At 32.4% G+C, this 13,124-nt stretch overlaps 1 protein-coding gene across 1 annotated transcript in view; it reads right to left on the bottom strand.

Moving 5' to 3' along the window:
- Positions 1 to 13,124, bottom strand: part of LOC143233269 (uncharacterized) — a 61,018-nt gene that overhangs the window by 41,815 nt on the left and 6,079 nt on the right. Inside the window, exons 2-5 of the mRNA XM_076469330.1 lie at positions 12,223 to 12,417; positions 8,893 to 9,081; positions 2,964 to 3,189; positions 793 to 814 (exon numbers count right to left, since the gene is read on the bottom strand). Coding sequence (XP_076325445.1) covers positions 793 to 814; positions 2,964 to 3,189; positions 8,893 to 9,081; positions 12,223 to 12,417 — 632 coding nt within the window. The remainder of the gene's footprint in view (positions 1 to 792; positions 815 to 2,963; positions 3,190 to 8,892; positions 9,082 to 12,222; positions 12,418 to 13,124) is intronic.

The raw sequence follows: 13,124 nt of genomic DNA, 5'->3' as shown, positions 1-13,124 counted from the left end.
ATGCTGGGCCTAAATGGGCTAGCGGAAAAGATAACTCATTTCATGGGAAGGTAGTTGGATGTTATCTTAGAAAGAGAAATTATGTTTAAATGGTCGCTTAAGAATTCAGTGAATAAACAAGTGGAAAACTTTTATCTCCTTTGCATTTTTTCACTTATATGTAAATATTGTTATGGATTACATTTAATGTAAAACATGTCTTACTAAATATTGTGTTTTTAAATTCTTTCTTTAAGGATGTAAAATGATTTTGAGGGTGAAATCCCTATTATAATGTAGGCGAACGTTTTCAATTTTTTTTTAGATTAGATTATTTCAATTCTTTTGTTTGTTTTAATTTTGCACAAAGCTACACAAGGGCTATCTGCACTAGCCGTCCATCATTTATTGGTGTAAGACTAAAGAGAAGGCAGTTAGTCATCATCACCTACTGCCAACTCTTGGGCTACTATTTTGCCAACGAATAATAGTATTGACCGTCACATTATAACGCCCTCACGACTGAAAGGACGAGCATGTTTGGTGCGACGGGGATTTGAACCCGCGACCTTCAGATTACAAGTCAAACGCCTTAACCCTCTTGGCCTTGCCAGGCCATTGTTTCGATATAAAACTCATGTCATTCTTGAAAAAACATTTTGACTCAAAACGTTTGTTTATTTACCTTTTTTAAATATTTTAAGGTACAGATTTTCCTCTCAAGCAGATGTAAATTAAATACGTTTAACGTAGAAAATAACTTGTCATCTTGTGGACGGGTACAGATGCATGAGGTTAAAACGTCTGCTTCGCAATGTTTTTGTAGTAATTTTCACTAGAAAATAAAGAAAATAAAAAGGTATTAATTTTTTTTAAAAAAAGTGGCTAGCATAAACAATTTCCTTACTGAATATCTAATCTCACAATTATCCATTATGCATTTAAATCTAACTATTTATTAAAAGTTAGTTAATACAGTATTGTTGGTATTCTGCATCCGTTTATTAATATAATTTTCTAAAGACATTCTAACACGATTTAAGGTTATTTAATACTTAGTATTTCTTAAACTAAGTATATTTAAACATTGAAGACGATTGCATCAGTGCTCGAATATCGTTTGTGTTTGAAAATAAAACTTACAAACGAATAACATCGTTACATTTCTTTATAGTATAGACCAGTAGTTTTATAATGAAAGTATCAAATTTCTACGCAGATAAAACTTGTAATACACCAACTTAAGATCAAGTACCGCGTCTAAAATGACCACATCTAGTCAGTAGCAATAATTTATCACTAAATATAGTCATTCTTTAAGGAGTTTAATAGCTTTGATATAGATGTGAGAAATATTCTTATTTAGCAAAAATGTTGATTTTAAACACGTGGAAAGTTGTTTTTTTTTTAAAAAACGCACTAGCTTTATTAAAAAGGTACTAACTATTAGACCTTATTTTAAGCAAAACTTTAATTTGACCTCTATTGACTATTGTCCAATTTCATTGTGACCCATCCTCTCACTTATTTTAGAGTATAGTAACATCTGTATGTATATCTAAATGACAAAACAATCACTAGTTTTTTTAACATATTTCACAATACTGTTGGCCCGAGACATATTTTCCGTTAATATTTCGGGTTCAACAAAAACATCTGGGGGAGAGTTAGTGATTATTGAAACAAACTAGTCTCAGATTTTTTTTTTTTTTTTACTTTCCTTAAGTAGATTTAAAACGAACCTAATTATTTTATGTTTCCAATTTAGTTATTAAAGACATGACCCCAGGTGTATGTTTTAAATTTGGTTACACCACACCAGTGTCATCCGTTTGTAACACATGAAACTGGAGTTCGTAAGTGCTTGTCTTAGACCTAAAGTTTTTTTAAGCCTGTCAGTCACGTGTAGTTTCATTAAAGTAATCAATATTTTATACTCATGTGATTAGGTTTTAAAACAATCTTTAAAAAATAAATATTCACAACTTGATGTTTATTATATATGTTGTATATCATAACGGATATGAAAAAGCAAACCGAGGTATTTTGATGCTTTAAAGAACGCTCTTTTTCTAAAAATTACCAATTTTTAAAAGTCCATGAATACTTGTTTTAAAATGACAAATGTCTTCGTTGGAAAAACTATACAATCAATCTATAAACGAATCTGTATATCAACTATATGATGGAGCTGAAAAGATTGCGTTAATAAAGTAATAAGGACAATTGTAAACAAATGTTATCTAAAGTATAAGGAACTGAGAAAGGATATTATATTTCCATTAGGACACAAAACACTCAGAATACAGAAAACAAAGGATTAATTTAAAAACTGTTAAAATTACCAAACTTTTAAATACTACTAGTGAGAAAAAATCCCTAAACAGTTTCTGAAAAAAAAAAAATCTAGGTCTGGTCAAGTCATTTTTCAAAGGGATGGCGTTAAATTATATCCAATTAAGAAAGACATTGTCTCTACATAATGTCAAAATGTAGGACAGGTTTCCAATTAACGGTTTTAACATGAACAGTTTTAACTCATAGTTTTAAACGTTATTTGATGTTTCAACAATATGTTTAATGAATTACAGTGAAGAAAATAAATCGCTTTAAATTGCTCATGAACTTCTCTACAGTTATTTTGCAAGGAAGTAATTTGTAGTTTACTAAAATAATTAATCGAAGTGTTTAGTTGCAAGTTTTTATCGTTCGTTAGCATTGATATTAAATTAACCAGCATTTAAAATGATGCAACTTGCACTAACTTTAATCAAACTGGCAAACAAACTTTACATTTTGATTATAAAACATTAAAGTAGAAAATCACTCACCTTTGACTTCTCCATTCTAATGGTCAGAATAGTGTAACTGGGTCGTAAGTACAACATATATTTTAAGCTACTTGTTAATTATTATACTATAATAAACAATATAAAAACATAGAACATCTTGTTCTATATAAACCAGTTAATGTCTATTCTTACCATCCAGTCACATTCACAGGATCATCACATGTTGATTTTATAGGGTTAAAAACAAGATAATCTTCACAAGTCAACAGGCGCGGGACCCTCCTGCTCTGACTAGGATCGTTAATGTCTATCACGCACACAAATAGTTTCTTGCAGTCTACTGGGTGCGGATAAATTGGGTTGCCGAACAACTGGATTTCTGCAGGGGTTGGGACAGGGCACTTGAAACCTAAGAATGCTGTGAAAATTTAAGCGAATAAGTGATTATACGTCAGTTCATAGAACCTAAAACAATCCATAAACTTTAGCTCATTGAATGGTTTTACGCAGTGTTTGTGTACATATTGACATCATAAAGTAGACACTGTAACAACGACCTTTACAATCAACCCCAGGATCAGTTGCTTAAGAAAGTCCAAAATACCATGTCCTCATTCCATTGATACAATGTAAGTTTGCATACAAGTAACGCTCTTTAATACATTGTCTATAGAGTCAAAAACACCCAGAAGAGAAGAAGATAAACCATACAAGACTGTGGATGAATTTCTTCCAATATGTCTCGGTGGAACTAAATAATATTCCATCAGCAGCCTGAGCAACATCTAAAAATCAGTGGTTTAATTTATCTCTAATAATACTTTGTCAAGTGGTTTTACGTAAAGGTCATATGAAGGGAAAGCCTTCAGTCTTCCAAGATCTAAAACTAAACCAAGTTTAGTTAATTATTTGAAGTAAGTTTGATATACACCTTCACAGTTTCAAACCAATGACATATTTTAAAGTTATTTTTTATTGAGATTATTTTTAAGTTAAAACTATTGATTGCGTAGCCATCTATACGAGTAATACTTAGTATTCCGAAAATTGTTTAGTATCTAAGCCTAAATTCAAAAATGTGTAGTTCAATCTATACTTTCATCAGCATGTGTTATTGTATGATGTTAATTTCGGAGAATTGTACTCCTCACCAGTTAACACAAGTTAACCGGAGAGAGATAAGCTAGGCCATGTTTCAGAGACCAAAAACATAGAAAATATATCTGTAACATTATACTGGTTGGTTTTGAAAATATCTTGTTTCTGAGGTGTGTGTGTCTATAAAGGTTATACGTTCACACCAACAGTATATTTGGTACTTTTCACTGAGATATAAGTCTAACTTATCTCTCTTTGACTGACTTATTGTTCAGGGTTACTGCTGAGAAGTGAAAATCTCCGACAGTTGTATAACCTAATAACACACGTTGATCAAAGTGTAAAATGAATTGGACCTTTCTTGAATTTAGACTTTGATATTAAACAATTCAGAATACTAATTTTATTTATTATACCTGCTATTATTTAATTTGAAGAACTGAATAGTGGTCGATAACAATTTCATCGTTGCACCTATTCATTGTATAGTTTGTTTTTCTCATAGTGACTACAAAACACATTCACACCAAAAGTATGTTTGATCTATACAAGTGGCTGCATACCCGTCAAATAGAAATATTCTTAAATTGTTTTTATGATTAATATTTAGTGTGAAAAGAGAAATTAAAAAACACTTAATTTCTAAATTTGATTCTTTTCAATCTTTAGATTGGGTTAATTCAAGAGCAACTAAATAGGGAGTAAGTCCCTACCTCTTTAATACAGTAGGTAATTAACCCTTTCATATCTCCCAACAAACAAGTTCGATAGATTTACATTCTTGTTTGTTTATTTTTGAATTTCGCACAAAGCTTCTCGAGAACTATTTGCGCTAACCGTTTCTAATTTAGCAGTGTAAAACTAGAGGGAAGGCAGTTAGTCATCACCACCCACCACCAACTCTTGGGCTACTCTTTTACCAATGAATAGTGGGATTGACCGTCACATTATAACGCTTCCTCAACCTTCATATTATGAGTCGAGCAACTTAAACATCAGGCCATGCAGAGCCATTTAGTATTTAGAGATTATAAAATGAATTTAGTAGATGGATATAAAGAATAAAAGAAAAAAAAAAGATTGAAAGTCAAATAAGTTGATTATTGAACTAATTATTTCCACATCATATCTTGGTTCGAATTCATCACTTAACGAACACTCTACATATACAAGTTTTCATGAGAAGGATAGCCCTAAAAACCTCTTGTTTCCACCTACACTTCTAACAAGATTGATTAATTTCCTACTGTAACCCCTGCCACACACGTATGTTACTCCATGGAGGTTTAGGAATTTCACTTCTAAAATAACATTCAGCTAAATATTCATCAAGTTTTATTTGGAGAACTTTTAATGGCGTTATATTGTTCTTTGAAACCTCCAGTCAGATATTACATCTGAGAAAAGGTAATAAACTACAATTTATATAATAGTATTCTTTAATTGGTGTCGTTTTACTTCTTTAATCACAATCCTAAGGTCGCTCTTGCCAATTATAATTTTTTTTGTATTTTATACTTACCTAAAGGTAATAACATCACATAGTAAAGCATTAACTTAATATAATAAGATATTTCATAACCTGAGTACTTTTGAAAGAACTTTTCTTCTTCAGAAGCAAACAGTTTGCCCCTAACTAACTAACTAATTTTACTAACGAAGTGAAATTAGCTGTCACATTGTAATATCCCCATGGCTAAAAAGGCGAGCATGTTTGTTGGTATGGGGATTCAAACCTGCGTCTCTCCGGTTGTTCATCAAGTGCCCTAACCACCTGGCTATGTTGGGTCCTCAAGCTAATAACAACCATTTGGCAAGTACCTTAAAGTTACGTGTGGATTAGTAACATCGATGAGCAGTAATGTATATTAATTTTAAAGATAACATCCAATCCATTTAGCCAACTTCTAAGTACGTGTAACTTTATCACAAGTATTTGAAAGGGAAAAAAAATATGAATTTTTTAAATTTTGCTTCCTCTAACAATAAACTTTTAAAATTTAATAATTTTAATGATAAATTTAACCTTTAAAGAGCGCAATTCCAGAGTCAGTGAGAAATGTAAGATCTGTGTACATTTCGCTGTATTTTTTAACTTGAATGAGATGCACACCATTCTGTTTTAAATCAGAGTAGAAGACTCAGAAAACTGAAAGATCTCTAACCAATCAAAAGAAATGAAATTCAACCTTGGCTACCACGCCTTAATATTCTTGATTTTTCTTTTTTTGATATCTGTTAATACCAGAAAAAAAATTTTTACTCTTTCCAGTAATTTTGTAAAATAACTCCCTTTTTAATAATTTATCTTTTCGGGTCCTACAAGAACGTTGTTAATACGTGAAGATGAAAAATGTTAACCCATGTCCAGGATCTCTGAATTAGAGGCCATTATAGATCAAAATACAAACATTTGACTCAAGAAGATCTGATGCTATATTTACAAGTAAAGAAAAAAACTTTTCAAAAAGTAAGTAAAATGTAGGGATGGCTAATGTCAATCCTTCAAAAAAATGCAAAACAAAATAGTAAAAATAGCAGTTGCGTCACCCATTCATAATTGCTATACGTTAATTCTTGCTGCACTATTATGCAGAGATAATACAGGTGCCATTCCTATTAACTTCTTTACACTGTTTTTGAAGGATTTGTATTAACCATCCCTGTATTTAATTCATTTTTGAAATGTTTTTTCTTTACCGGTCTGCTTATTTTTTAATGCAGTATTTCAAAAGTCATAGTAACATTGTGTTTATAACTAAGATCTTGTAATTCTGTTATTACATGGATATAGTCAAAGGAAATACTGTATAGCATTGAAAAGTTTTGATGACCTATTGAGATATATTTAGTATATTATTTCTATGGACTTCCTTGCAGAAGCAGCACTACTGCCTGCCTTATAATTAAATGTTACTGTGGAAACATACAAACAACAGCTCTGTGCCCTACTTACGAGGTAGGTATTAATATTAAGTATAATTAGACTATTAAAGTAGTGATGTATAAAGTTAAGTCATGAATGTCTTGTCACTCTCATTATTCCCGTGTGGTTTGTTTCTTTGTTAAATATACCTACTGGGCAAAAAATCACTTCGCACAGGATTGTTTATGTGGTCACCTGTTTTCTTAACAAAACAGCTTATATGCATATAATCCGGTAAAAAGAGAGTAGCAGTCAATGGAACTGTAAGAATACTCAGTAAATTTCCAGACAATGAAAATTGTTACATTGTTTCAAGTTAAAATCTATTTATGAGATCGTTCGTATGCTGTAATATTCAGAATTGTGAATGGTTTAAATTGTGTATACTACTCTTATTATTAGAATATATATGCTTTAGTGAGTTACGTAATACTTATCCGTGTTTATCCTGACTTAAAATAGTGGGATTTTTAAAATGCTTAAGCAGTGACTTCTCTTCATTTGATATTTGTAGATCATGATATAATGTATAATTTTATTCTTGAGTTACAGTTGCGTTTAACTTATATAATCAACTCTTGATGACGAGAAACCCATTTGAAATAAAAATGGGTCTCAGAACGGTTGGTGTGGGTATTAACACTTTCATTGCTAAGCAGAGAACAACGTTTCGACCTTCCTAGGTCATCTTTAGATTAACAAAAGTTAATAATCCTTTTGTTAACCTGAAGATGACCTAGGAAGGTTGAAACATTGTTCTCTATTTATTAATAAAATTGTTAATACCCACACCAGCCGTTCTGAAATACATTTTTATATAATCAACTGCTTGTTCTTAAAGTAACCAACTTCTAAAGCTCGTTGAATAAATAGACAAGAATGGAAAACTGACAGCTAGGAATCTAAAGGATCGAAAGACTAACCTTACACAAAAACACCACAATAAAACTATCATATACTGAGCAAAAAAATTCCCATTTCCTCCGGGAAAAACGCTGTAATGTTAAATGCTTTAGTTGGAGAACAAAGATTATCTAGGTCTGCAAGAGAGGTGAAAAGCCCGTTCGACCACGGTTCTTTCATCACATTATTTGAAGTAAGTTTTGTATTTCAGACTTGAATTTGTTAAGAACTACTACACAACTATAATTTGTTTGTAAAGGAGATATTTTCTTGACTACCAGAGTTAATGAGCCAGGTCGCACCTAGCTGTGGGCAATGTCAAGAAAGGTATTACATAGGATTTGTGTTTTTGTGTTCCTTCATTTGTTGTTGAAACATATCAGGAAGATACATTGTATTGACGACTGTTTGCAATTGTTGGGTATTTATATTACTACACTATTTTTATACGTCCTAATTTATCCTAACAGTAAACGAACATTTATAACCTTTCTTAAGTGGCTGATTGCAAGACTCATGAGTGAAAGTGTAGAATAATATAATATGTCAACCATACTTTAACTGTTATGTCAATCCTCACGTGGCTTCCCTCCCAATAACAGAGCTCATCCAGTCAGCTGGAACACGACAGACGTAGTAGTATTAGTCGATACGTTATTTGTATCATCAGTTACTATAACAGAAACGAATTGGTTTAACGTACTTTGTAAAACGAGTTCCACTTTCTGTATCTAGAATTATCCTGGGTAAATAACTGCTCTAATCACGTAGAATTTCCTATGAACAAAACTTAATTCTTACTGAAACTATCAAAGATCACTTGTTTTGAGTCATTAAGATGAGCAACATGTCCTCTGATTATGAAACAGCCTTTCCTTTGGTCTTGTGTGCGTTTAAATATATGAATACAAACAAAATACGACTATCTTACACATACACACCACAACCCTAATCAATACTTAAAAAACATTTGAAAACGTTGGTTAAAAGCAATAATACTCATAGAGAAATCTTATTTCTGACTGTTATTCAGGTAATGCAACAGAGAATCTACAAACACGAAACATTAACTTACCAAGGGTAAAATTATTTACCAATTAAACCCACATATAACATGTATATTTTTACAGACGCCATGTATAATTCAATGTACCATTTGTGGGCTGCAAAGTTTGTATGCAAAGTTGTTCCTACCTTCACTGTCACATTCTGATACTAAGTCTGGCCAATCACATGCTCTTTTGTTTGGGCTGTAAGCTAAGCCAACAGGACAGTTGAAGCCATAAGCAACACCATCAGCACACTTCCAGAATTTTCCACAGTCAATCTCGTGTGAATAGTCACCCCATTTATGAGGACAGTGCTCAGAGGGTTGAGCAGGTTCTGTAACAAATACATAAAACAATCAAATATCTTTAGACTAAACAAACTACAAAACGAATGCTCACTTGTTACAAAGTTAGCTTAAATCAGTTTTAAACTATGGAAACAAGATTTTAATTATTTTCTTTTCATTTAAAGAGGTACTTTAGGTCTGGTAACGTAATTTACTGTGTTACCTAAATCTTATTTTTATTCCACTTTTTTTCATCCTCCAGAAAGCTTACAAAGGGAGATAGTTTTAATACACAAGTTATACCCATCATTTCCTTCTGTGGTTCCTACTTCAACAGATACGTTCCACATGAGAAAACACTGCTGTTTCTACTTCACAATTTACGTCCTGTATTTATTTGTATACGTCATACATTTCTGTTAACTAGGTAACAGATTCAAATCGTTTATTTGCTGTTTTTGTTTTGTTTGGTTTTCTTTTTACAAATCAACATCAATAGCCATTTGTGCATAACCATCCTTGATTTTTAACTGATAGCCTAAAAGAAAGAAGCCAGTCAGAAATCATCACAAATTATTGAAAATGTTCTTCTTATCTAATAGTGGAATTTAATTGTCACATTTATTGTGCACTCACAACAACTCCAATGTACATAGTGCGTTTTTGCGATAATTCCCGCAAACTCTGAGTCTTCAGACTCACGGTACGAGAAAGATAGCCACTGTAGTTTGTTCATTTAGCACTGATTTTTACCTAAGAGTGGTAGGTCTGAGTAATAACAAGCAATTTGTCAAGATATTTACTGGTAAATAAATTTTTATCTTCTAACTAAATGAGATCACAGACTGAAACGTGTACAATCACAAAAATCAGTTCCTTATGTAAAACACACTAAATTATTTATTTATTGCTACCTTATTAACAGTATTGATTATACTATTTAATATATCTAAAGTTATATTTACTTTATTCTTTGTAATTATATTTTGTGTGTTTTTATTGCTTTTTTTGCATTGTTAGATTAATATATGTGTTTAGGAATAACCTACATATCCTAAGTTGGCTAAACCTCGTGAGGTATTGTGACAGAAAATATTGTTAACAACAAGAGTACTCAGATAATAGAACAGTGTATCATAATCTTTAGAAGTAGAAGCATAATAAAAGTACACATAATGAAACATAATGAATGTCAAGTTAATTTCAGTTTCACTCTAAGTACATAACTTACTCCAGTAAGAACTTAATCTTTATTCAAACAAGCATAATTATAATAAATATTACCTGTCACAATGGAGTCATCATTACTGGAAAAGTATGTCTAAAGTCTATACATATAAAAACGGCTGGTATGGGTTGAGAAGATTTTTTATGTAGAGGAGCGAACAAAGTTTCGACCTTTCTTCTGTCATCGTCAAGTTCACAAAGAAAGAAAGAGGTAGCTGGCAGATAGCTGACCACATGTTTGAAGGGGGTTCTGCAATTGAGTGTAGGAATGTAGAGGGCGTGCTTAGATGTTTGATTATATTCATTAATATAGGTATAAAGGTGTTCCTTTGTATTGGTTTATTCTGGGCTTGAGTTGTTGTATAAGTAAGGCTTCTTTAATTTTGCGTTTCTTTATGTTTGTTTCTTTATTTAGTATTTGGGTATTTTTTATGGTTATGTTGTGTTTATTTGACTTGCAGTGTTTGAAAACGTTTTGAAGGTGACTTTTTGTGTTCTTTGAATGTGGTTTCCATTTTTCTACTTGTTTCTCCAATAGAGAAGTCGTGGCAGTTATCACATTATATTTTATAAATAATGTTGGTGTGGTGTTTTTCACATGAAGTTTGTCTTCATCGTGGTGAATTCTATGAGGGTTGCTAATTGGTTGCTGGGAATGACTATTGATGGGTTAGGGTCTCGGATATAGAGTTCTAAGGCTATCTTACAGACTTCAGCGGTTGCGACTTCTGTAAGGAGGGATATAACATCGAAACCGACAATTAAGGCTTTATTAAGTTTATTAAGATTAGACTTGAAATTAAACCTCATAAACCAGATTGTCCATTACGACCAATAATGTCCACATATGAATCGTTTAATTACAACCTTGGTAAATACGTAGCATGGGCATTCTCCAAATATGTAACATCAGATAGCTCGTTCATCAAAGACTCTTTTAATTTCAAGTATAATCTTAAGCAACATAATCATAAAGCCTTAATGGCCAATTAGCAACCTCCATAGAATTCACCACGATGAAGACAAACTTCATGTTCAACAACCACAACTATATACAAACAAATGGCCTAAGCATGGGCAACCCAGTATCACCAGTTCTAGCAAATATGTTTATGACACAAGTTGAAACACAAACAATTAACACAGCATTACATACACCACTATACTGGTACAGATATGTTGACGACACGATTACGGGATTCAAATCTACAGAACACATACTTAATTTTTTCAATCACATTAACTCAATACATCCCAACATTAACTTCACATGTGAACAGGAAGAAAACAATCAAATATCATTTATTTACCTCAAAATTACAAGAACCGATACACAATTTAAAACAGAAATCCACCGAAAAATCACCTATACTGGACCAAACATTCCTTGGGATTCAGCACATGAAACAAAAACTCAACATACTAAGAAACCAAATAAACACAGCCAAAACTGTGCTCACCAGATAAAATTAACGACGAGTTAGAAAAATAAAACAATACTTCATCAACATCAATAAGTTTCCTCCACAAACCGTAGAAAACATGGGTTAACCTAAGATGGCCTAGGAAGGTCGAAATTGTTCTCTGCTTATCAATAAAAATGTTAATACCCATACCAGTCGTTCTGAAATACATTTTTATTTCAAGTGAGTTTCTCGTCAACGAGCATATTTGCTAATGTCGCTAACAGATGGCAGCGTGTATGCTGCTTGATGGCCCATCACTCAGCGGGTTGGTTCATAGAAACTGTGATACTAGAAGGAAAGTTGTTTTTTCACTCGTGGCATAAATGCAGTTTTCGTACCTAACAGTGCTAATTCTACAATCGCAACTTCGCGATTATAGTAACTGTTATTAGCAATAAATTTGCCGCCTCCAAAATGTGCTGTTAGGAACAGACTCCCAGTTAGCCCTACCCCCTTTCGCTACGCCACTGCTTGTAATAAACAAAAAAGACTTACGAAGTTCTGGCCTCGTACTACAGTCTACATCGAGAATGTAGTCACAACGAGAAAAAATGTGCGAAGTTCTATCGTTGAACGCCAGGCCATCTGGACAGAGTCTTTCACTGATAACCCCTTCTTTGCATATGAAATAACGGTCACACTGTCTGGTATCTGGAAAAAATCCATTAGGCTCGGGACACTGGCTCCAACCTGAAAAATTATTTATATAACTTACGATTATATCGTCTCAAAATGTATGTAGTGTCACCATAAGGGATAGCTTCAGCATATTTCTTTTTAAAGTTAGAGACGCGTATATAAGAAAATTTCAAAACTTTTATTAAAATGTTTTGCATTTCCCAGTCTTAATCAAAAGGTCATGGGTAATAGCACCCAAAAGCGTTGGAAATATCCCATCTATCATACAAAAATAATAAAAAAAGCAGATGAGAAAACAATTATCAGTCATAGAAAATTAATTAACGGTGCAGAGATGAGAGCTCAACTGTTACTGTTTTTCACTGCTTCAGTCAGAGATTTATTAAACTCAAAACTCGGAATATAATAAAATAAAGCCACCTTAAAAATATATCTAATAAACATTACCTACCATCCTCACCCTTAAAAGTTCTAACAAGTCCTACAATGGAATAATAACCATTCTAAAATTTTACAAGTTACTCGCAACCTTCACCACATTATACACTAAAATAGATCTAAAAGATCTAACAGAAGTTTGTAATCACCTGTACGATAATTTTATAGACACAGAAATAAATATTCCTAACTATACTTTTGCTAAAAGGGAAAATGCCTTCCCACAACTGGCTACAGATATTGTGGCAGTGAAAGCAAATAAGACTAAACTGAGTCATTGTGGGTATAAGCACTCAACTCTGCCTCTTAATTTTCCAAGA

This window comes from Tachypleus tridentatus, chromosome 1 (genome assembly GCF_004210375.1).
Source record: "Tachypleus tridentatus isolate NWPU-2018 chromosome 1, ASM421037v1, whole genome shotgun sequence".
In the NCBI taxonomy this organism is placed as follows: Eukaryota; Metazoa; Arthropoda; class Merostomata; order Xiphosura; family Limulidae; genus Tachypleus; species Tachypleus tridentatus.
Note: the sequence above shows the minus strand (reverse complement) of the source record. Positions and strands in the feature narration are given on the sequence as shown.